This window comes from Urtica dioica, chromosome 4 (genome assembly GCF_054948205.1).
Source record: "Urtica dioica subsp. dioica isolate 48M chromosome 4, U.dioica_male_clone48M_v1_H2, whole genome shotgun sequence".
Taxonomy (NCBI): Eukaryota; Viridiplantae; Streptophyta; class Magnoliopsida; order Rosales; family Urticaceae; genus Urtica; species Urtica dioica.
Window position 1 is genome coordinate 4,052,213 of NC_142759.1, and position 24,449 is coordinate 4,076,661.

General features: G+C 38.9%; 3 protein-coding genes across 3 annotated transcripts; 2 read left to right on the plus strand and 1 right to left on the minus strand.

Annotated features, from left to right (window-relative positions):
* Window positions 1-590: 590 nt before the first annotated feature.
* LOC149399462 (uncharacterized) lies at window positions 591-5,801 on the minus strand. Its single transcript, XM_089613471.1, has one exon. It carries the CDS (start codon window positions 5,799-5,801, stop codon window positions 591-593), a length of 5,211 nt encoding a protein of 1,736 aa, XP_089469597.1.
* Window positions 5,802-9,996: 4,195 nt separating this feature from the next.
* On the plus strand, window positions 9,997-13,992 carry LOC149399463 (BTB/POZ domain protein). Its single transcript, XM_089612108.1, has 3 exons — window positions 9,997-11,520; window positions 11,607-11,997; window positions 13,221-13,992. The coding sequence occupies exons 1-3, from the start codon at window positions 10,927-10,929 to the stop codon at window positions 13,778-13,780; spliced, it is 1,545 nt and encodes a 514-aa protein (XP_089468234.1). The 5' UTR covers window positions 9,997-10,926; the 3' UTR covers window positions 13,781-13,992.
* Window positions 13,993-15,564: 1,572 nt separating this feature from the next.
* On the plus strand, window positions 15,565-17,971 carry LOC149399464 (RNA-binding CRS1 / YhbY (CRM) domain protein). Its single transcript, XM_089611093.1, has 4 exons — window positions 15,565-15,754; window positions 15,858-16,215; window positions 16,813-17,211; window positions 17,597-17,971. Exons 1-4 carry the CDS (start codon window positions 15,696-15,698, stop codon window positions 17,750-17,752), a joined length of 972 nt encoding a protein of 323 aa, XP_089467219.1. The 5' UTR covers window positions 15,565-15,695; the 3' UTR covers window positions 17,753-17,971.
* The last annotated feature ends 6,478 nt before the right edge of the window (window positions 17,972-24,449 follow it).

Below are 24,449 nucleotides of genomic sequence, written 5' to 3' on the forward strand. Positions count from 1 at the left end.
GCGGCCATGCGAGTGAATGCTGCAACCCTCCTCTCTTCAATTACGTCCAACTCCATTCGGAGTGCCTCGTTGTTATTTTCCTCGTCAAAAGTTTCCATTCGGAAAGATGGAGTCCCAATCTCGACGGGAATAACAGCTTCAACTCCATAGCTGAGGGAGAAAGGGGTTTCACCTGTCGCAGTTCGGGTCGTCGTTCGATATGCCCAGAGGACAAGGGGGAGCTCGTCGGCCCACGCACCTTTCTTCTCTTCTAGCTTCTTTTTCAATGTTTCCTTGATTGTTTTATTTACGGCTTCGACTTGGCCATTTGCCTGTGGGTGACGAGGTGATGAAAAGGTCTTTTTGATCTTCAACTGTTTGCATATCTCCCTGACTTTTTTATTGTCAAATTGGCAGCCATTGTCGGTGATTATGGAGGCGGGAATACCGTGGCGACAAATGATTGATCGCCACATAAAACTAGTAGTGTTGGCTTCAGTGATCTTCGCTAGGGGTTCTGCTTCCACCCACTTTGTGAAATAATCTATTGCCACGATCGCGTAGACTCGCTGACCTGACGCCATTGGCAGTTTTCCGATTATATCTACCCCTCATTTTGCGAACGGGCGAGCAACAAGGATGGGGCACAACGGCACTGGGGGCTGTCTTGGGATATGCGAGAACCTTTGACATTTGTCGCATTTTTTTGCTAGTTCGAATGCATCTTTCTTGAGAGTGGGCCAGAAGTAGCCTTGCTTTAGGGTCTTAAGTGTCAAAGAGTGCCCTGCAGAATGGTTCCCGCAGATTCCTTCGTGGATTTCTCTCAGGACGTAATTGGCCTCGGCCTCATCCAAGCATCGGAGGAGTGGCTGCGAAAATCCTCTTTTGTATAGCGTGGTTCCTCGTAGAACATATCTTTGCGCTTGATATTTCACCTTCCTGGCTTCTGCCTGGTTGCTGGGGAGGGTATCTTTGCAAAGATAATCTATGATCGGCGTCATCCAATTTGGCTTCGGGTAATCTTCTATTGTGTTCACTTCTTCCTTTTTTATTGACGGGTGCTTCATGGTTTCGACGGGTACTTTCCCTAAGTTTTCATCATCAGCCCCGGAGGCCATTCGGGCTAGAGCGTCTGCTTCAGTGTTTGAGTCGCGGGGGACTTGCACAATTTCATACCATGAGATTGCTTCGAGTCGGAGTTTAGTCTCTTCGAGGTACGCGATCATGCTCTCCTCTTTTGCCTGGTACTCTCCTTTGACCTGATTGACGATGAGTAGCGAGTCGCAATGGATTTTGAGGTTTTCCACGCCGAGCTTTCTGGCCATGTCGAGTCCTGCTAGGAGTGCTTCGTATTCGGCCTCATTGTTTGAAGCTTTGAATTGGAAATGGATGGCATACTTCATTTTCTCTCCATCTGGATTCATGAATACGATTCCGGCTCCGGATCCGCGGATGTTGGAAGCCCCGTCCACATGGAGGCTCCAGACAGGCCCGTCGGGGATAGCCTTCCTTTTCTTTGACGCTTTTGGTTCTTCATCGATCTTTCCGTCTTGGTCAAGGTCCACGTTATATGCAAACTCGGCTATGAAGTCGGCGATTGCCTGTCCCTTGATCGCAATTCTTGGTTGGTACTCTATTCCGTATTCACTCAATTCTTGAGACCAGATGGCCATTCTTGTTGATGTTCCCTTTTGTAGGGCTTTCTTGATCGGGTACTTGGTTCTTACCATGATCTGGTGTGCCTGGAAGTATGGTCGAAGTTTCCTTGCTGCCACCGCTAAAGCAAGAGCCAACTTTTCTATTTCCGGATATCGAGTCTCTGCGTCCAGAAGGGCCTTGCTTATGTAGTATACAGGCCATTGAGTTCTTTCTTCTTCTCGAACGAGGACCGCGCTTACGGCTCTTGTTGACACGGAAAGGTATATGTAGAGAGTCTCACCTTTTTTGGGTTTTGCCAGGAGTGGTGGTGTTGCAAAGTAAACTTTCAATTCTTGAAAAGCGGTTTCGCACTCGTCGCTCCATGCGAAATTCTTCCCTCCTTTTATGGCTTGGAAAAATGGTTGACAACGGTCTGTCGCTTTAGAGACAAATCGGCTCAACGCCGCTATCCGTCCGGTGAGGCTTTGAACTTCCTTCGCTTTTGTGGGGGATCTCATGTCTAGCAGAGCCTGGATCTTCTCAGGGTTGGCCTCTATTCCTCGCTGGTTGACAATGAACCCTAGGAATTTTCCTGACTCCACTCCAAATGCACATTTGTTTGGATTTAGCTTCATCTTATATTTTCGAAGGAGTGTGAAGGTTTCTCGTAGATCTTTGACGTGGTCATGTGCCTTGAGACTTTTGATGAGCATGTCATCGACGTAGACCTCCATTGTTCTCCCGATTTGTTTTGCAAACATTTGATTCACCAAACGTTGATATGTGGCTCCTGCATTTTTTAGCCCGAATGGCATTACTCGGTAGCAAAAAAGCCCCCGATCCGTGGTGAATGTGGTCTTGAGTTCGTCGGGCTCGTGCATTTTTATCTGGTTGTATCCGGAGTATGCATCCATAAAACTCATGAGTTCGTGACCAGCGGTGGAATCAACTAATTGATCGATCCTAGGTAGCGGGAAGCAATCCTTCGGGCATGCCTTGTTGAGGTCGGTGTAGTCAATGCAGATTCGCCACTTTCCGCTGGGTTTCTTTACCATGACCACGTTTGAGATCCATTGGGGAAATTTCGATTCACGGATGAAATTGGCAGTGATTAGCTTTTTCACTTCCTCATTGATCGCGAGGTATCTTTCAGGGTTGAAAGACCTTCTTTTCTGGATTTTTCCTGCTTCTCCAGGGAGCACGTTAAGGCGGTGGGCAATGATCTGTGGGTCGATTCCGGGCATGTCCGTGTGTGTCCATGCGAAGACGTCCTTGTGTAATCTAAGGAATGCTCCAAGTTGATCTTTTACCTCGGCCGCTAGGTGCGCTCCGATCTTGACAACTTGTTCGGGCTTTTCGTCGTCGAGTATCACGTAGGAAAAGTCGCTTGATGCTTCCACCTTCTTTGTGTCGGTTTCTTCCCTCGGGTCCAAGTCTTCAAACATTTGGGCTTTGCTACTCTGGCTTGGAAGATCGTTTTCGATCTGGTATACAGCCCCTATCCTTTCGTCTCCTTTCTCAGTGGTGTCGACCTTTTCGCTGCGGGACCCCTGAACGTAGCACATTCTTGAGTCCGCCTGATTTCCTTTCATCACTCCAATCCCCGATGGCGTCGGGAACTTCATGAGGAGGTGGTATGTGGAGGTGACGGCACGAAGTTTGTTGAGTGTCGGCCGGCCTATAATGATGTTGTGGGCAGATGGACGATCTACGATCAAGAAGTTGACTAATCGTGTGGTTTGAGCTTCCCCCTCCGTTCCGAAGGTAACTGGGAGACTGATGGATCCTTCTGTGTAGACGCGTTCTCCAGCGAATCCGAAGAGCGGGGTCTTGACCGGGGTTGAGTAGATTTCGCCGAGGTCCATCCGCTCGAGGGCTGTTTTGAACAGGATATCGGCGGAGCTTCCATTGTCAATGAGGATTCTCTTTACCATGTTGTTGGCCACCTGTGCTTTAACGACGATCGCATCGTTATGCGGGTGCATTACTCGGAGAGCTTCCTCCTCCGTGAAGCGAATTGTTTCGTGTGGAGTGGTCGAACATTTATTTTCTATAAGGTTGATGTGGTGGGAGTGGGCTTCCCCGGTCGCTGCTCGTGCGTAGTTCTTTCGCTCGCGGGCGGTGTCCCCCGTCTCTGGTCCACCAAAGATGGTTGTCACGATGTTGAGCGGGGCGTTAACCGCATTTCTTTGAGTGCCGCGGTTGTGGTCGTCGGTGGCGGGTCTCTTTCCGCGGTCTTGTTGCTTGTTGGTTTGAGCGGCCCGTCTTCTTTCAGCGGCGTCTGGATTGGCGACCATCAATAGGACGAAATCTTTTAATTCTCCATTTTGGATGAGGTCCTCGATCTGTTTCCTGAGTTGAATGCAGTCAGCGGTGAGATGGCCGTGATCTTTGTGGAATTCACAATACTTCCTTTTATCTCGCATGGATGGATCTGTATACATGGGTTGTGGGTTGGTGAACATGTTCCTGTGCAATGAAAGGATCCTATCTGGCGTAGTTTTGAGCGGAGTAAAGTCTGCGTTTCTTTGGAACTTCTCGGCAAGCAGGGGTCGTGGACTTGGCAGGGGACGGAGGTCCGAGACTGTGACTGTCGTGGCCCGGTTCTTTTTTCTTCGTAAGTCGTTGTCGAATTGTTCATCTTCTCTCTGACGGCTTCCCATGTTGTTGGCTTTTCGACTGTCGAGGTATTCATCGACGGAGATATCCTGGGTAGCGCGAGTGATGAGTTCTGACATGGTTGTTGGTCGTTGCCTCACCAATGATATCAGAAAGTTGCTGGTTTTGAGTCCATCGATGAAGGCAAAAATAGCATCGCTGTCATCGTACTCATCTACCTTGTTTGACTCTTCGATGAATCTGTTCAGGTAGCGCTGAAGGGTCTCGTGGTGTCCTTGCTTGATTGTTAGGAGATACGACTTTTCTTTCCTTCGGACGCGTGACGCGGCGAAACGCGTGAGAAATTTTTCTTGAAGGTCATTGAAAGATTGAATTGATCCCCGTTTTAGCCTTTGGAACCATTCGAACGCGGTTCCGGTGAGTGTGAGGCAGAATGCTTGGCACATTGTCGAGGGTGTTTGCCCTGCCATCTTCATGTTTATTCGGTATTGGTGGATGTGATAGAGTGGGTCGGTGCTCCCATCGTAGAGTGCCATGGTTGGCGGCCGGAAATTTCCTACGGTATCTTCGGCGAGGACGTTCGCAGCGAACGGCGAGGCTACTCCTTCGATCATGCTTCTCACGATCGGGGTCCTGGTTTGTGCCGCTTGTATTTCTCGTATTTCCTCCCTTAACACATTGAACATGTTGGTTACTTCGTCGTTTCTCCCCTGAGGGACGGCGGACGCAAATCGGGTAGGGCGTCCTCTTTCGTTCGACGCTTGGTTGATTAGAGTGACATGCGGCACATGTGGTGCTGTGGTTGGTGGAAGGACGGCTTCTTGCGGCTCAGGGGCGGCTTGGCATCTTAGCATCTCCCACCGGGCGTTGAGATGGCCTCTTAGGTCCATATTGGGTTCGAGGCGTCCTGGCAACCCGGTACGTCTAGGTGGCGGAATATGTCTTGCGTCCCTGCTGTCAGCCACTTCCTCTTCTTGTCCTAGTCGCTCGAAGGCAGACCGTCGTGATGGTTCAGTCCTTGCTCCTGCCGTAGAGCGTGCGGTTTGAGGGAGTTGTTGTATTGGTGCCTCATTTTGGTTTTCTCGCGAGCGCTGGGGCTGCTCTGCCCACTCTGCTTGGTGGTGATGATTGATGTCTCGGATGCTTGGGTCGGGAGCTTCGTCACCTTCATTGGCAGGTTCCTCGTTAAGTGCTTGTTCTGTCTCATGTCTTTGACCTCCCAAGCGGGCATTCCCCGGGCGTCTCTCTATTGCTTGGGAGTGTAATGTCATGGCCCTCTCTTCTCGCTCCCTTGCGAACTCGCTTGCCAGCAGGAAAACAGTGTTCTCGAGGCGCTCCATGCGATCGTCTCGTTCAATAAAGACGGAGTTAGGTGGAGCGGGATTCACCAGGCCGGTGGGATTTGGGTGCAACGATGGCATGGTGCTTACTGCTGGGACGACACTTGGTGGCGATGTTTCTTGGACTTGGCTATGTCTAGCTTGAGTCCGGGCTCGCGTATGAAGCGCTACGCTTTCTGCACGTTGAGGGGCGTTGCTTCCAGAAGCGGCGGGACGGTTGGTCATCTTGCGGAGATTCCTTGCGTCGCCTCTTGAGTTAGGATTCTCAGGTGGATGTGAGCTTTCCTTCGGATGAGAAAAGAATTGCTGGCGGGAATGTCGTGGTTGTTCTCGAGACCCCCTCCTTCTAGCGCCAAAATGTTAATGCGATTTCTCGGATAACATTTGCGGGACACGTGTCGGGGTGCGAGCTTGCGACGTGTCTCGATCTTGTGTTGCCGGAGTCACGTTTCTTCGGTTCTTAAAAAGGATCGTGACGACTTGCTGTCCTCCTGAGAGTCCTTCGGATTAGAGAATATCTTCTCGTTGCCTTCTTTGTTGTTCTTGTTGGATTCTTCGTCTTCTATTTGCTGTCTTTGTTGGGTAATCAGATCTTCAACGTTTCTCTTTTTCTTTTTCGTCGAGTCGGTTCCTCGGCTCTCAAGAGGATTTGTGTTTTTTGAGGAGCGAGTAGGGTGAATGGGGGGTGTGACCGTGCTCTTCGTGAGCTGCCTACGTACCCGCTTTGCGGGATCAGGTCATGACGTAGTTCAGGGCGAGTGTGTTTGCTATGTGAGTGGATTCTTGGATTTTTGTTTTTCTTCCTCCCGTCGAGAGGTGGCTCTCGGTCTTTGTTTATGATCCGGGATAATTTTGAAGTTGGGAGAGTATTTGGCTGAGAGAATGACTTGAGAGTCGAGAGAGGATTTTGAGTCGAGAGAATGACTTGAGAGTCGAGAGAGGATTTTGAGTCGAGAGAATGACTTGAGAGTGAATTGAGTTTTGAGTTGAGAATGAATGAACTATTTATAGGAAAAAAATCGGTGCTTGGCGCTTGTCGCTCGTCGCTTGTCGCTTGGCGCTTGTCGCTTGCGCTTGGCGCTTGTCGCTTGGCGCTTGTCGCTTGGCGCTTGGCGCTTGCTCTTGGTGCTTGTCGCTTGCGCTTGGTGCTTGTCGCTTGGCGCTTGGCGCTTGGCGCTTGCTCTTGATGCTTGTCGCTTGCGCTTGGTGCTTGTCGCTTGGCGCTTGGCGCTTGGCGCTTGCTCTTGGTGTTTGTCGCTTGCGCTTGGTGCTTGTCGCTTGGCACTTGGCGCTTGCTCTTGGCGCTTGGCGCTTGCTCTTGGTGCTTGGTTTTTTAGTCATGCGTATTTTTAGCATTTGACTAAATTGCCCTTTTATATTGTAACGTCGTTTTTGCAATTGAGGCGTCGTTTTTACCATAAGGAAAAGACGGCCTAACAATAGATAAGAAGAGAGGAAATATTTTAGAGAACATGAGAGAAAGATGAAAAGAGAAAAGATTGAGGAAATAAAAGGACATGAGAAAAAGAAATGAGAGAGGAAAGCCTAATTAGTAGGGTTTTTTTTTTTTTTTTTTTTTTTAATAGTTACTGTAGTGTTGGAGAATTGTTTATCACTAATCATTTATATGATGTGACTTCTCGTGAGAGAGGCGATAGTTAAACGACTAAACCCTATAAAATGTAAATAAGTCTTTCATGTTGAAACTAAAAAGTTATATATTTTAATTTGTATTTACATGTCACATGTAATTAATTATGTGTTTTATGATATAGGAATGAAAATATTTCACCTATTATTTTGTTTCTTCAAATTTTATGAAATGATAACTCGGTTAATCATACAAATCAGTACAAAATATTGAAAATTTATCTTGGTTGGGAAACAAGATAAATATTGAAAATAAGTAAATATCTATAATATTATTTTGCTAAGTAAAGTCGGTTAATTAGTTCGATTAGCCACCCTCGGTCAGCTCTCGAATAGTTAAATGGCTCTGTAATGTATTGGAATGTTAAATTTTTGGATTGATGAATTCTTAAAAAACCAAAAACTCGCCCACAAAGAAATGAAAAGAAAACTAATTAAATGAAAAAAGGAAAAAGGGAAGTGCAAAATTGGTGTGTAGTGAAGGCTTGAAGCAACTCTCTTCCTCTTCGAAAGAAAACAAATATTTTATTGGAATGATCTTGAAATTGACTTGTAGGGATTATGTTTTTTTAATATCAAATATATAACTTAGATGATGCTATGTTAATCTAAATGAATTCTTCAATCATTAATTTTTTTTGTAAAGTTTCACGAAATGTGGTGCTATATAATTTAAAAAAAAGATTCTGTTAAAAAAATTAAAATAAATCTAGAGGTGTAAATGTATAAAAAAATGGTTATTTGAACAATGGTCGACAGAATAATCTCGTAGTAATAGAAGAAAAATTGTGGTAAGTTTTTTGAACCAAAACAATGTTGTAAAATTCAACTCAGAACATCTGAAACAAAAAAACAAAAATGTACCATGGCTTTTGTCCATTACCATTAAATTCATCTTAAATCTCCAAAACTACTAACGTACTCCGTAGCCAGGAGTTACTCTCCCAGTCGCTCTCTGAATTTACTTGAATGCCCTTCTTTATTTGCCTGACCAAATCTCATTTCAGTACATAAAATTGTTTTCAATAATGTTTTTAAGAGATAAATTACACTCGAATTAGCCCCACACAATAGAGTCTCATAGAAGCTTAATTTTGTTCGGTAACTTTTTATTGGTAGGCAATGCTAATCATTTCTGCGTGGTTTGTTAGTGTGCTTTTTTTAAAATAAATAAAAATTTGAAGAGGGTAGTTTGGTCATTTAATCAATACACATAGAGCCATATTAATAGTGTCCACATGCTATAATAGCGATGGTTGTGTACGTTTACTTAATTTAATAAATGGCCTAGGAAATCCAGCAACGGTCCCCGAAAAGCAACGGTGAGAAATTAAAAACAGCTACTAGAATATCTATATTAAATATCTTTATATATATCAATATTAAAAAAGGGCAAAAATTATACACAAGCCGCCCAAAGAAACAATAAATTGTTTTAAACAATTCTTAAGAAAAATGCCAATAAGATTTTAAAATTAGATATTTTTAAAGAGAAATTGATTATATAACGTAATAGTTACTTAAACCAAAGCATATTTTGATGGGACCGGAATTCCGGTCCATCTCTCGAATATAATGTTCCGTTATGAAAATGACTAGAATTTCTAGCAAAGTCGGAATGAAAACTAGAGCATATGTTAAAAAAAAAAACTAATATATGCCAAAATTATTCATGGAACCATAAGAGAATATAATAATTAAAACCGAAAACATGTGTTTGGTAGTTAACTCAAAAAGTTTTTGTTTTCTATTTTCTAATTTTTGTAGTTGTACTGAAAAATTATTTTGCAGTTGTTTTCAAAAAGCTGTTTGGTACAGTTTTCATTTTTGTTTTTGAGAAAGTGAAAAAACTGAAAAAAGTGTTTGATATAGTTTTCATTTTTGTTTTTGAAAGAATGAAAAGAGAAGATGAGGAGAAGGAGAAGAGAAGAGAAGAAAAAAATTTCCAAAAACACTTTTTATTTGTTTTCAGTTTTCTTTACTTTTTTACAAAACAACTTCAAAATTTTTTGAAATTTTTTTCCGAAAAATTAAAACAAACATATTTTCACTTTTTGTTTTCAATTTTTTCAACTCAAAAAGTGAAAAACAGTTTTTGGAATGAAAACCAAACACTTCGACTCCGCCACTTTTTCACATGTTTACGTTTAGTCACATATATTTAACACTATTTGTAACAGTCATCGAAGTTAATTACTTTCTTATTGTGTAAAAACAATATCATCTACGCTAGTTAATTCTCAATTATTTTTTCTTTCATTATTTTCTACTCTTGTGATTCAAACTCAAGACAAAGCTTGTCGTACTCTTATCATATCGTCCTCTGATAAAATCTATGACATTGCTTCTTATAATCGATAGTTTCTTGAAAGCCATCAAAGACATGACTTTCGTTTTTTTTTAGCTTTTTAAACATATTTTTTACGTTTTCGACTAATTTTTTTTATGTATTTTGTAAATTAGAAAAAGACATAAAAAAAACATCGGAATTCATCTTAAACAATCACATTCCATGAATGATTTTTTTAATTATTAATTTTTTCGATGATTTTCCAATCCATTGAAATAAAAAGAAAAAGAAAATAACATATATGAAAAATATAATTATCCACGCATAAAAAATAAAATAAATATTTAAGTTTATAATTTTAAATTGAGGACCTATTTTTCAAAATAATGTTAATTTAATTGGTCTAACTTCTTCGAAAGAAGAAAAACACACACAAAGTCCAAGCATTTTCAAACCCCAAAATCAGAGAATTAAGATGATGATAATGATGACGAGCGCAAGTAGTAAAGCGTGCAGATTGAGTACCCTGAAAAAAAGAAAAAGGAAAACGGAAGTATTGCTGGTAAAGTAGAAGAAACAACAACTCATGAGCTATCAATCTCTTTAATAGTCTATTATTTGTATTTGTTTGTACGCCCATTTTTTATTTTCTTTTCTGGGGGAGAGAGCTTTGTGGGTTTTCTTTCCCTTTTGTACCTTGGCCAAAAAAAAAAAAAAAACCACTGTACACTATGGCTAATTATTCCTCTGAATAACTGGTTCCCTTGATGCTTGACACCATAGCTCTCACTCAAATCATTTTTGGGACACACTCTTTGGTAAAGCCTTCAAAATCACGAGATAAGAGAGCAAAGGGTTTTTGGAGACTCAAAGTTTCTCACACGTCGGCGAGGTTTTTCTTTCCATTTTCTTTACCAATTGTCTTTCCTTTTTTTTTTTTCTTTTTTTTTGTGGTGTAGAGACTGCTTGTAACTGTTGTCTAAAGTGATTTTGGCATGCTTTTTCGTTTTATGTGTCTTCTTGCCAAAGTTTGAGTCTTTGTATGTAAAACAATAGTCTCTTTAAAAATCCCACATTCTCATCTTTGTTTTTTTCTCCCTATTCTGCTTCACTTTCCCAATTCAGAGCTGATTGTTACATAGCCTGGTATTCCTAAGCCAGGTGAAATTCAAACCTTTGGCTCAGATAAATTCACTTTCCGAATTTTTTGGGTTTTTGAGGATCATCAATCTCAAAAACTCCAACTTTATATTTTTAGTATCATATTTAGAAATAAAGACTCGTGCTTTCATGTAAGCTTGCATAACCTTCCCAACAGAGAGAGAGAGAGAGAGAAAGAAAGGGTCTTTAACACAGGACTATAATGGTTTAGAATCTCTAGAAATAAAGTAGTTGTATTAAGTAGTAAATATGGCTGAAATTAGGGTTACAAGGGTAGTAGAGCAAGGACAGACCAAGATTAGAAATGTCCCAATTGCAGTGACTCCAGAGGGTTTCTGGTGTTGCCCTTCGCCGGTGGTGTTCCAAAAGACTCTCAAACCCCAAAACCCACTCAACAAGCCCAACAACAAGCCCACTTCTCCGCCGCCCCACAAGAAAAAGCCGAACCCGAACCCGAACCCAAACCCGATGAGCGAGAAGAGACCTCCGTTCAACCCTCCGAGGCCGGCGGTGGGAGAGAGCACGGACACGCCGCCGCCGGAGCGGGCCCCGAAGCCGCCGAGGAAGGTGGCGATCGAGTTCGGCGAGCCGGGGAGCAGCGACACGAGGGTGGTCTTGCTTGGGAAGCAAGGCTTCTGCGTGAAGCTGAGCGTCCACAGGGACGTGCTGAGCGAGCACAGCCCTTACTTTGCCGACAGGATCTCGGGCGGAGACTCGTTTCTCGAGATCGGCGACTGCGAAGACGTCGAGATCTACGTCGAGACCGTGGGCCTCATGTATTGTAAAGAGATGAAGCAGCGGTTGGTGAAGCAGAGCGTCTCCCGGGTCCTCCGCATTTTGAAGGTAAAACGTGTTTGAAAAAAAAAACCGATGCAAGTGATCGATCGATAACGAACCCGAAACTCGAAACGGGGACCGGATTTTTTCAGGTGGCGGAGGTGCTGGGGTTCAGGTCGTGCATGGAGGCGTGCCTGGAGTACTTGGAAGCGGTGCCGTGGGTCGGGGAAGAGGAAGAAGAGAAGGTGATATCGTCGGTGACGAGGCTGCGAGGAGGAGAGGGAACGGGCGTGCTGAAGCGGGTGGCGTGCGAGGCCTCCGGGGAAAGCACGGAGACGTTGGGGCAGATAATGGGGCTCGTGCTGGGAAGCAGCGACGAGAGGAGCCGGCGGGAGATGAAGTCGGTCGTGCTGAGGCTGCTGAGAGAGGAGACCCACACCGCCCACGAACACACCGTCTACGCCTCCTCCCGCCGCTGCCTCCACTCTTTGCTCTCCCTCTTCAAGCAAGCCGCCCACCGCCCCCCCGAATCCAAGGATGGAGGTAAATACCCTTTTCAAACTGAATGGATTCAAACTTATTGAAACCCGGTGTCTGTGTATTTTGGCTATTTCACTCATTTTAGACAAATCTTGCCTATTTTTTTTTAAATCTTTTTAAGGGTCCAGTCAGTGACGGATTTAGGTGGGGGCCAGGGTGGGCCAATGCCCCCCCTCAATTTTTGAAAATTATTTTTTTAACCCCAAATTTTTATATTTTTTATAATTTTACCCATAAATTTTACTAATAATTATGTTTTTTACCCAAATTTGTAAGTTTTTTTTCAATAATGCCCCTCCTAAAAAATATTTCTCAAATTTGCCCCCCCTTGATTGAAATCCTGGATCCGTCACTGGGTCCAGTGGCGCTATCTAGCCATTTGAAACGTTAGAAATTTTGAAATAGCTAACGTTTCGTTGTTTATTTTTTGTAAATAGCCGCGTAAATCTATTTACGCTATCAAAATAACGAAGAACGCTGAGTAAATTTATAGTAAATATGACTATATCTACGAAACATTTACAAATTTTTTTGGCTATTTACGAGAAATTTACAAAAACGTTGGCTAAAACGCAAACGTTTATGTTTAAAATGTCTTTTAAGGGTCCGGTGGCGCTATCTAACCATTTGAAACGTTAGAAATTTTGAAATAGCTAACGTTTCGTTTATTTTTTGTAAATAGCCGCGTAAATCTATTTACGCTATCAAAATAACAAAAAACGCTGAGTAAATTTATAGTAAATATGGCTATCTACGAAACATTTACAAATTTTTTTAGCTATTTACGAGAAATTTACAAAACGTTGGCTAAAACGTAAACGCTTATGTTTAAAATGGCCCTTGAATATTTTGAATAGGTGATTTTGATCCCTAGATAACATTTATTTTTAAAATTTAGTTCAATGTGTTGACTTTTAAAATTTAAAACTATTATATTTTTTTTTTAATAACAAATTATTCTTTAGGTTTTACATTCTCCGGTGAAAACAGGTCACCGAGTGTGTTGTTATACGGTAAGCTTCTTTAAGCTTGAGTTTGGCTAGTTCTGTAACAATTGCGAAACCTCGGGTATTTCGCAAAACCATTATGTTTCAAACGGCTAAGTTGTTCAAGTAAAATCAATAAGTTCCATTTGAAAATTGATGAAAGATAGCAATTTAGAAAATTGACCGACAGACCAAAAGCGTATGAACTCGAATTCACGATTTTCTCGCCCCTCTTGATAGTCGGGCACTCGGTACGAACGATGCCGGAGCCGGCGAAGCGGATAAGCTTCGAGTCGGACAACCTGTCGTGGCTGCTGGAGATCCTGGCGGAGAGGCGGGCGGCGGACGAATTCGCCGCCATGTGGGCGGGCCAAGCTGAGCTGGCGGAGCTGCACGGCGGGATCCCGGTGGCGGCCCGCTACCACGTCAGCGCGGTCACAGCGAGGCTCTTCGTGGGGATCGGGCGCGGGGAATTGCTCCCCTCCAAGGAGACCCGCCAGGCTCTCCTCCTCACGTGGCTCCAGCCGTTGATAGACGACTACGCCTGGCTCCAGAACGGATCTCGGCCGTTCGATCGCAAAGTCGTTGAGGAGGGCATCGGGCGGACCATCCTGACCCTCCCCCTCGAGGACCAGCAGAAGATCCTGCTTTCTTGGCTCGGAAGCTTCCTCCGGGCGGGGGACAGCTGCCCGAACCTCCAGAGGGCGTTCGAGGTCTGGTGGAGGAGGACCTTCGTGAGGCCCTACGGGGACAACACGACCGCAACGCAGTGGAACCCGTTGCAGCCAGATGAGTCGTAATTGATTATGATGATAATAATATAACCAAAGTGATTTGTGGGATAATAGTAATAATAATAGTAGTCTTGTCTTTGTTGATTTTTAGTCTCTGTAAATTATGGGAATGAATGAATGAATGGGAAGAGAGAATGAGTGGGTTTGTTGCTGTATTTCCTTTTTCTGGGTTCATGAACACTTTAGGGTTGGTTAATGTTAACTTTTCTTTTAGTTTTTTTTTTTTTCTTTTTCTTGGAAGAGTCGTCTTGATGTGGTTTTTGATTTGTAATGTATAGCCAATATACTCAATTTTGGACTAATATATTAGATGTTTATATATATATATATATATATATATATATATATATATATTTTTAAACTTGTGTAATTTCCAAGGTATCAGATTTTCAAATTGTCATTGAGTTCTCATAAAGGATTGAATGGCCAAATACCTATATTGTTGGTTTGATTTTACCGGAACATCGATTGTCGACGAAGATGTTGCTGACTATTTTTGGAAGAATTTTAAATAATGATATCTATAAGAATGTTGTTTCCCAATGGATATTTCAGTAAACAAAAGGTTATTTAATACAATACAATTTAAAGATGTGTACTAAAGTAAGTTTGTAATGACTATATATTACTGGTTGATATACCAACATAGACTAGTTATATTTTAGAAAATACGATAAAATTAGGACTGATCTGAAACCTGTAAAAAATTACATTTAACTGGTCTAAATATCTAAAAGATAAAATTGGCCGAGACTAAATAAGAGAAAAAACGGTAACAGACCAAATTAGTTAAAATAGTCCGATTCGGTTTAAACTGTGTTAGACCAGACTATCAGGGCAGGTCCAATACAATTGGGGGCTTTACGCAATATTTAAAAATTAAGCTTTTTAAAATATAATATTTATAAGAAAAGTGGCCAATATTTACATGTTCGATTATATTATGGGGTTTTGATATTATGAGATGTGGAATTTTTTAGCCTTTATTAGTTTTTAAAATTTTGGGGTCTTAGGCATTGGCCTAAATCGCTAAGGGCAAGGGCCGGGCCCAGCAGACTATATTGTACTATTTAGATCGTTAGACTGTTTGAGACCAGATCGTTAGATCTATTTTTTTATTAAAAAAAATTAAATATTAACCGCTCTGATTTGATTTAGATTGAGGATCAAAATGTTGGACATATCCATTTATAAGTATATAAATCGGATATGATCGGACTCTAAACTTTGCCGTCCTATGTAAAATTTATAGTTTCGAAGATAAGAATATCATATATATTGCATGATTCTCGACATATGAAAATTATCTATTTTGATTAAAATTTGGACATTACTCGACCTAAAAATTATTTATGAACTCAGACTGACTCTGACTAGAGTTTGGATGACATGAAGTATCTAATTCGTCAAGATGGTATTCTTGGAATTAATATTCAAAATTCGGCATTAGAGATAATTTCTTGTAATGTAAGGACAGAAAATGTTATATTATCTTAGAAGTTTGAAGTGAATAATTTTGTAAAATCGAAACAACTTCGACATATGAAAGTGTACGTTTTTTTTTTTTTTTTTTAATTTATTTATTTATGTACAAAATATTTGTATATGAAAGCTTATCGAGATTTATCTTTTGCCCTCAAAATAGTAATAATACTTAGGGCTCATAGACAAGGGAATCAATAGTAAAATAAAAATAAAAGGGGGGTCTAAATGTGAAAAAGTATTATTAGAAGCCTTTAGTTTCAAATTCTTCATCTTTTCTAAACCACCCCCCCCCGTCTCAGCTCAGCTCCGACCTGGTCTCTCTCTAGTCTACCCAACTTTGTCCCCATCGGATATTGCCGCGCCGTAAATCAGCGACGGCGTACGAACAGCAAAACCCCCGGCAGAAAGTCCTGTCGGCGGCGTCTCTCTCTTTCGGATGTTGGCTCCTCTGTTGATCAAAACCTTAACTCGCTCTTCATCAAATGTCCTCCGTAGGTACTTTTTTTTCCCCTCTTCGTTTCCCAATTCTCCACAAAGCCGGTGAATTTGAGATCGTGTTTTCGAGTTCTGTAATAATTCATTCATTTATTCTACGCAGAGAGTCTCTGTGTTTGTGTGGCTGGCTCCGCAGCGAGGTTTCGGAACCTCTTAAACCCTTCATGTGTTTGCAAAGGCAAAGCTATAGGGTTTCAAAGCGCGTCTTTCCGTATCGAGATAATCGCCGCCGCGAAATCGAGGAGGATCCGACGGAATTGGGACCGGAATCGGTGGAGCTCAACACGGAGAACAACGTGGCCAGGTTTTCTCTTGGAGGAAGGAATAGTGGGATTAGAGGCAGACGGGTTAAAATGTCGAAGAAGGCCAAAGTCAAAGAATTGAAATTCTTTCGATTGCTGGCCAGAAGGAAGATGAGATCTCCAAACCCAGCCGTTCGGATTCAGTATAAGATTGCAAAGGTTTGGATAGTATGTTCTTTCTTAAAAATGATATTATCTATCCAATCTCTAATTTCATAACGCCTTTGAATTTTCTCATTGCGTTTTAGTTTGTAATTCATTGATAACAAATTAAGATAATTTAAAGCCTTTTCAAGAGGCTTGCTCTCTATCAAAAATGATTCGAGCCACTTTGGGCTCAGTCTATTTGGCTCACTGATCCTATGTTAAATATCGCAAGTCATGACCTTATATGCCTTGTTAAGTTCCTTTATGCTTATGTGTGTGAGATCATTAGCAATGTATATATATGATCTAACCAACTGATGATTTCTGATTACAATATTGCCTCCTAAGGTTCATGTTGAATTTGTACAGACCTTTATAGTTTTCCATTTTGCTTTTGGTTTCATCACTTTTTCCTTTGTGCGTTTTCCCGCTTTCTTGTACTCGCGAATTTCGACCTATTTTGACATAGCGAAATCCTCTCATACACCCGTGAATTTTTTTTAAACCCGATATGGGTTATCCGCGTAAATCTGTCTGTGGTCTGCCATTGATTTAGAGCAGCTCGTAACATTTTTCGTCTTTCTTCGTTTGCTTTTCCTTGTTCATCAGGCAAAACGCAAGGAAACTTGGCTGATCGAGAAGCTCAGAAAGTTCGACATCCCAAAAGGTCCCGCGGAAAAACACGATCCGGAAATACTGACGATGGAAGAGAAGCATTTCCTGAAACGCACAGGCGAGAAGAAGAAGCATTACGTCCCGCTCGGAAGGCGAGGTGTCTTTGGTGGGGTTGTCCTGAATATGCATCTTCACTGGAAAAACCATCAGACGGTGAAAGTCGTTTGTCGTCCTTGTGAGCCGGGGCAAATCCATGAATACGCCGACGAGCTCGCTCGCCTCAGCAAAGGCATCGTCATCGACATCAAAAGTGACCGAACCATATTGTTCTTTCGTGGAAAGAATTACGTCCAGCCCGAAGTTATGTCACCGGATACGATCACCAAAGCTAAGGTAAACGTGGTCAAATTATTCTCGAGTGTTCATTCATCTCCCGAGTCGTTTTCAGCATCCGTTTAACGAAAATACCGCAAATATTTATAACGCCGATTTAATATTTTGGTAGAATTTCTGAAAATTTGCCTATTTTTTATGGAAACTTCCTAATCTATTAAAAAATCTCGCCGGAATTTTCGGTTTTCGGCGATCTTTCAGCAAAATATCGGATATCCGTTGCATTACCACAATTTTCGATTGCATAATATTTCTGTTTTTTTATAACATTGGTTTATAGCTAGCTAGCTTTAGCCCATTTGTCCATGGAAAACTAGGGTGAATTCCTGGTGAACCATTTGTGGAAAATTTAGTCAAATTTTTTGGTTTTGTGGAAACATTGCAGGCAATGGAGAGGTACAAGTATGTGCAGTCGCTTGACCATACAAGTAAGTTTATCGAAAGGTTAGAGAAAGAATTCAAAGAGTTTAACGACCACGTCGCTAAATTCAAGCAAGGAAGACTATCAGAGAGTGCACAGAAACGTTCTTTGCTTAGTTAATAATACTTTATCTCTCTGTACGCTATAACTGAAGTCGTTGAATCGGCCTAATCTACATGGCTGTGATAGTGATAGATAGTTAGTTCTCACCTTGAATCCACATCTAGATTAGTATGTTTGCCTTCTAATTGAGAATTCTCTGGTGCATCAAAAATTATGTTTGTAATACAAAATGCGTTAAACGATCATTTGATAATATTCATAACAGAAAGTTCATTTTATACTAGTTTTCTAATGTGGCAAATGGATGTCATTAGGTTAGGCATAAGAAGGTGGATTTGGATTAGAGCCATTAGTGGGATAGAAAGTTCATTCAATTGAAACTGTGGATCTTGTAAATACTGTGAATGTAACAAACCCAACCAAATTACTCAGCTCACATTTCATCTAAAAAAAAAACTAAAAAAGATTGTTGTGTGTGTGTGTGTGCGCCTGTGTTGACATTCTCAGACAGGTGTCAGTAAATTTAGGTCATTCAAGGTTAAAAATTGTACGATATATTTTTTTCCAAAATATAACAAAATGTGCTTCATTTCTAAGATGCGTGCAAAATTGGTTAAAATTCATTAGCCAGTTTTTTTTTTTCCTATTTTTTTTTTTTTTTCATAAATCTCACTGTTTCTTTGCATAATGTGGGGATGTAAATGGCTCTATGCATTATGTGATTTTTTTTTTTGGAACAACGTATAATATGAACTTTGTTGAGGTTTATTCGAAATACGCGTTATTGGTACCTTCTTCCAGATAATGAGCCAAAGCTTTCTTTTTTCTGATATATCTCAACACCTAAACGCACTTGTAGAACTTGCACTAGACTAGAAAATTAAATGTGTCTTGGCAAACAAAACAAAACTAGATGTTTTGTAGAATCAGATAAGAAAGAAATATGAATTGGCTCATATAATGTCCCGCCCGACTCTTTAAGCAAAATGTAAATTTGACATTAAATTTTTAAGTGTATGGGCCCACATTAAAAGAGCAGTAATAATAAGTAGGCCTACAACAGTCAAACACTAGCGCATCCATCAGCTTTTGTGCATAGACTGTAGTGATACATGTGAAATCTAAAAGGTTCTTTTTTTTTTTTTTTTTTTTTTTATCGAAGAAATCTAAAAGGTTCTATTAGTTACAATTGTCACCAATGACTAGTGATTGTACTAAATTCACCTTCAAGCTACTTTCAGAGTCTCAGCTACTAATTATTGTAGTAGCTAGCTAGGGCTCCTATCATGCATTCTTTCAGGTTTCCAAAAGTGTATATACCATATACACAGTAATTATATATATATATACGTATATACAAATAAGAATTATTATCTGATTGTTTAACACTCCCCCTATATAATACAATAATGTGCCACTTTCCACACGTGTGAGCACAACATTAAGTTACTTGTAGTTGTAGGTGATTTAAGCCGAACAAGATAATATGATATATTGTTTAACACACGACATGGACGGTCTATGAATTCTTGGATTGTCATACTCTTGTGAATTTTAGATTATTATGTTTTTATGTTACTCAAACATGAGAACGGGAGATAAGTTGCAGTGATTGGGAGATATCATTTGAAGTTGACAATTGATATATTTGAGAGAGAGAGAGAGAGAGAGAGAGCAAAACAAGTCAAACATCACTCGGACCAAACAAAGCTTTATACATAGAAGAAAAGAGATCTTGCGTATATCGAGTCATAGTTCTTAATAAACAAACAAACTAACGAGGCTGCCTAGCGCATTCTCAAGCCCTACTACTACCGGCTTTTTTATTTTATTTTATTTTTTATTTTTACATAAACCCTAGTAATATTACAAATACTACTACTACTATACAACGTTTGAAATGAAGTTACTATATCTTGCATGTCTAATTTATAGGTTTACGAATATTTATCAACAAACAAATTAGAAAAAGGATTACTAGCGGGTAAACTTGTTACCATCGGGTAAATTGCTTACCAATGAGTCTAAAAGGAAAATGCATATATATAAACAAAACTGACAGACACTACAACAAAAAAAGTTTTGCGCGACATACTATTTTCCATGTCGCAACGCTGAAATAAGACTTTTTAGTGCTCGATCGATACTTTGCAGGTTATATATTTAATTTCACGCGCAAAATTTATAACGATTGAGTGACGAACATCTGTCGCAATGTATGAGCGGCCTATATTTTCTATTGCAAAAAGATTGGCGATATACTAAAACTAAGATTGTGTGATATATATTATCCGTGACAGAAAAACTTGTCACGAAAGTTCTTTGCGTGATGGATTGGTGGTATATATATTTGTTTTGCATGACATAAATATATGTCGCGCAAAAATTTAGTTTTTGTGTGTAGTGAATAACGATGTGAATACTATACTCAATAGTAATAGTTTATAGAAACTCATCATGTTGCTATAAATGTTTGACGTTGTTCCTTTTGAAGTTGGTAACATTAAATATATAGTGATAAAGCCAAAGAATATTTTTGATGGGTCTATAACATATACCAACAAGTATATTACATACCTACAGATATTGCACGGTTAATTGGAAGGGTAAAAGTATTTTTAAATACTATTTACCGGTGGCCATGAGTAAAATTTGTACAGATGGATATACGTGAGTGACCGTGGGTGTCTCAATCCTTACGAGTATCTACAAATTTCATTTAATTATCAAAGGACTTTTCTTGGTCGTTTACGAATAAAGAAAAAGATGGTTTTGGCATGGGTTTTATTTAATTTATCACACACTAATTCTACGTATACGATTAACAATATATTTATAGTACGTACACGCATAATTTTAATTTACAGCTAAGTAATATTTTTATCAATTAATTTACAAAATACTATATTTAGAATTTTGTTAAAAACATTAAAATATTTTCAATACACGATGAATATTAGTATCTTACTAGTAACTGATAAATTATTACCAACAACAAATAGTACAAAAATATTGCTTTAAAAGTGTAACATTTTCAAAATAGTTGGTGATTTGAATTTTTTGGAGAATTATGTTTTTTGTTATGTCAATACTTACTTTTTTTATTGATAAAAGTGTAAATAAAAAATAAATTCTAAAACATTTAATATATTTATGCACACTTTGTTGCAAAAAAAAAAAAAAAAAAAAAAAACTATTGCATATATATAATATCCAAATAATAAAACAAAACTAGTATTTGCACTGATAAACGGTGCCGTTCAATTCGTTCTCTCATCAGCTACCACATATAGTCTTGGACCAATGCTATAGTAAAAAAGAAGCGCGAACGAAAGTATACAACTCATAACTGTAGGATTTACAGGCTGTCACCAATCCTTTAAGAACACGTGGTGGACATACACAAGGTGTTGATCCCGTTGGACCACATATTCCCACGTGGCCGGGCCAGCCTTTGCCGGCTTTGCCACGTGGACTATCTATTGGAACGGAACAAGGACCACGTTGTAGATGCATAAACACATCCTTCCAAAATCAGTACACCCATTTTGTTTCAGTACAGTGCTGTATGTGGTGATTATGCGTTTCGCTAATAATTTCGGGTCGTTTTCTTTATGGGCCCATGTTTGCCTAAAAGGCCTCCAAAATTACATAATATGTCATATACCAATCTTTTCAACTTATTTCTCTAAATATTAATATTTAAACTTAATTCTCGAAATAATCTAATTTTTACAGCTTCTTTTATAGTATAGTTATTTTTCTTGATATTTAATTATCTTTTTTACCTTTTAATATATAGTTTCATTCAATATTTATCAACACAGCTTCATTCAAAAAAATAGTGGTTTGATAGTTTCAATTAAAATGTGGTAGAATTTTTTATAGTCGGTATTTTTTTAAAGTAGGATAAAAACTCGGTATCAGACAAATTTCTTAATTTATGCATTTATTTACTTCTTTGTTTTTTTTTTCCACAATGCTATATATTTTTCTTTTAGGAAAAGAATGCTAAAGAAGATGCGAAAAAAGTAAAGGAGGCGGTGAAATTATCTCGAAAAAAGTGAAGCATACCATGAGAATGTTGGTCCGTTTGTTAATGTCATGATTTTGGAGAAGGACATTTGGGTGTTTGGTTCTTCTCGAGCCCCAAGAGAAAGAAAAAGGATAACCAAAACCTTTTTAATTTTTTTTCCCCAATCTGTTTATTTTTAAAATGTCTGTGTGGTCTGTTTTTTTTTTTTTTTTTTTTTTTGGGAATATTTTTCAAAAACTTCCTGTTAGAGATCATGTATACCTTCAAAAACTACAAATTTGAAAACCACTTCTGATAAGGCACAATAAAAATCAGCATAAACAAAAAAATCTATGAGTCCCTCCTAAAGCGGCATCGGAAGTTGACTAATTAATCCGGCAACATTCCAACAAGAACACACAAGTAATTTAAAAAATAATACAATTCATAACAAGATTATAAAATAAAAACACAAACAAATTTGATTTAGAATCGTCCGTTCCAGCCTAAAGAGTGGTTTATTAAACTGACGTTCTATAAATGATTAATACAATCCGATTAAAGATATCCAAGTTCTGAATGTCCTAATTGGAATCTATAAATGATTAACGGCTTCCTCAATTAAATTAGATTCCCTCACCCTTGATTTACAAAAATAGAAAATAAAAATTGAATCACAAAATATCAAAGATTACTTTTCCCAGTGATTATGAAACAGGAGAAGGAACGTTTCCAAATATGTCTCCATCATGATTTCATATTCCGTTAATTTCTTGTTTAAAAGATTAATTCTCTAACTTGGTCCACATCCTATATAAACAATGTTGTAGATAATATATTCATATGGTCCAATGTCCACGATATCACCTAATAAATATGGGGAACTTTTGTTTTTCATCAATGACACATGATTTATATCTTCTTTTTTTAATATAAATTTGTTAGCCTTAGGTAATATTATCAATTTAGAACCTATTTTCTAAACGGCAACTAAAAATTAATTCATTAAACGTATAAATTCAAATTGGGTGACATGCGTTAAGAAAAAAAAATTGAAACTCAATTACCAAGCCCCAGAAGTTTGGACCAAAAGGTGAATATTAAAACATGTGACGTGGCAATTATGATACTTTGCTACTGTGAGATTTGATTCTCCTAATACTAAAAATATCTTTGCTTCTTCCCACTAAACTTACGTTAATATTTGTTTAATGACAGTAGAGAGTGACATGATTGGCACCTACGGACAAAAATATGATATAACTATATTTATCTATAATGGATTACTAATAACATACGTCTCACTCATCATCCATGGTTTTCAACTGGTTCGTCCAATTGGAAAAGAAAGCTGAACACTCTGTATTAAAAAAATACTAGTGTTTGGTAGAATGTGCGAGTCACGAGGGTTATAATATAAGCGCATATATGTAATCTTATTGTTTATTTAAAACAATATATGTATGTCATTAGGTTGCTTAATGATAGTATATATCACTATATTGAGAAAACCACACTTAAGGCCAAATTTGGTTAGAGCATAACATCATTAGGTGTGGATAACCTTTTTTATTTTTTATTTTTACTAAGGATATTGTTTGTAATAGGGATTTTATTTTGAAAAATGCATAAATTAAAAAAATAATATCAAGAAGGCATTAATGAAAAATACAATCATAATTTTGGGCTAAAATATAAAAATAATATGTGTAGTACTATATGATTTTGAAAAAGTTGAAGGGGGTTATATGTCCGGTCTCATGTGACTTTCGCCCTTGCTTATTCGTTAATTGGGAATAGATCTCAAAGTTTCATATATGGTTTTGGAGTTTGATGTTTTATTCACGCGAAGAATTGGCACACACATAAATAGTTATATTGTTTGACAAATGCCATGCTAAGGAATTTTAGAGGAATTTTCGGTTCATCATATATAGTCAATGTTAAGGGTTGAACATCTAAGCCATGAACTGTTAGAATTGCAAAGTAGCCACAATTCAAAAATTCTAATTAAATAATCAATTGAACAAAAATATCAATTTTATTATTTCCCTTTTGAATCGGTTACTTTTATAAATAAATAAATAATCTAGTTATTAAATGCATTTTCCCTTGAACTGGTTGAACATGTATTTCTCTCTCATTTCACATACATCTTTTGCTCTCTCTCTCTCTCTGATTTTGTAGATTACAACGATGGTCGTCTAGTGAGTTAGTCAAGAAGATAGAGAGTATTTTTTACAATATGTTTTATCATTTATTTTTCGTCTATGCGTTCGGGAAAGGAAAGGAATTAATGAATTGGTATCATAAGGATAAAGCCAAAAAGCAAGGGGCCATGTATTTTCAGTTCTTCTCTGTCGTTTCTTAGTGTTATTATCCCATTTAATATAACACCTTCTAATATTCAGAGAAAGAGAGGAAAAGGAAAGGAATTAATCGATGGCTACCAAAAAAAACAGTCGAAAAAGCAAGGGACCATGTATTTTCAATTCGTCTCTATCATTTCTCATTGTTTATTATCCCTTAATATCACACCTTATGTGATGATAAAAACAACGAGTTGTCTGCCAATCCGCCCATCATTATTATTATTATTATTGTTATTATTTATTTATTTAATTTTTTTTTCTACTTTTGTTTTATTTGTATGTGATATAAATGATGATCATTTTGTTATTACTATCTTTGCTAGGTTTCCTTTCAGAAAATACCAACTGGGTAAAAGAGACAGTTATA

Coding starts and splice junctions, on each gene's coding strand:
- LOC149399462 (XM_089613471.1), bottom strand. CDS start 5,801: ATGACCAACCGTCCCGCCGCTTCTGGAAGCAACGCCCCTCAACGTGCA.
- LOC149399463 (XM_089612108.1), top strand. CDS start 10,927: ATGGCTGAAATTAGGGTTACAAGGGTAGTAGAGCAAGGACAGACCAAG. Junction 11,521..11,606: donor GGGTCCTCCGCATTTTGAAG/GTAAAACGTGTT, acceptor GGATTTTTTCAG/GTGGCGGAGGTGCTGGGGTT. Junction 11,998..13,220: donor CCCCGAATCCAAGGATGGAG/GTAAATACCCTT, acceptor CCCTCTTGATAG/TCGGGCACTCGGTACGAACG.
- LOC149399464 (XM_089611093.1), top strand. CDS start 15,696: ATGTTGGCTCCTCTGTTGATCAAAACCTTAACTCGCTCTTCATCAAAT. Junction 15,755..15,857: donor TCATCAAATGTCCTCCGTAG/GTACTTTTTTTT, acceptor TATTCTACGCAG/AGAGTCTCTGTGTTTGTGTG. Junction 16,216..16,812: donor TTCAGTATAAGATTGCAAAG/GTTTGGATAGTA, acceptor CTTGTTCATCAG/GCAAAACGCAAGGAAACTTG.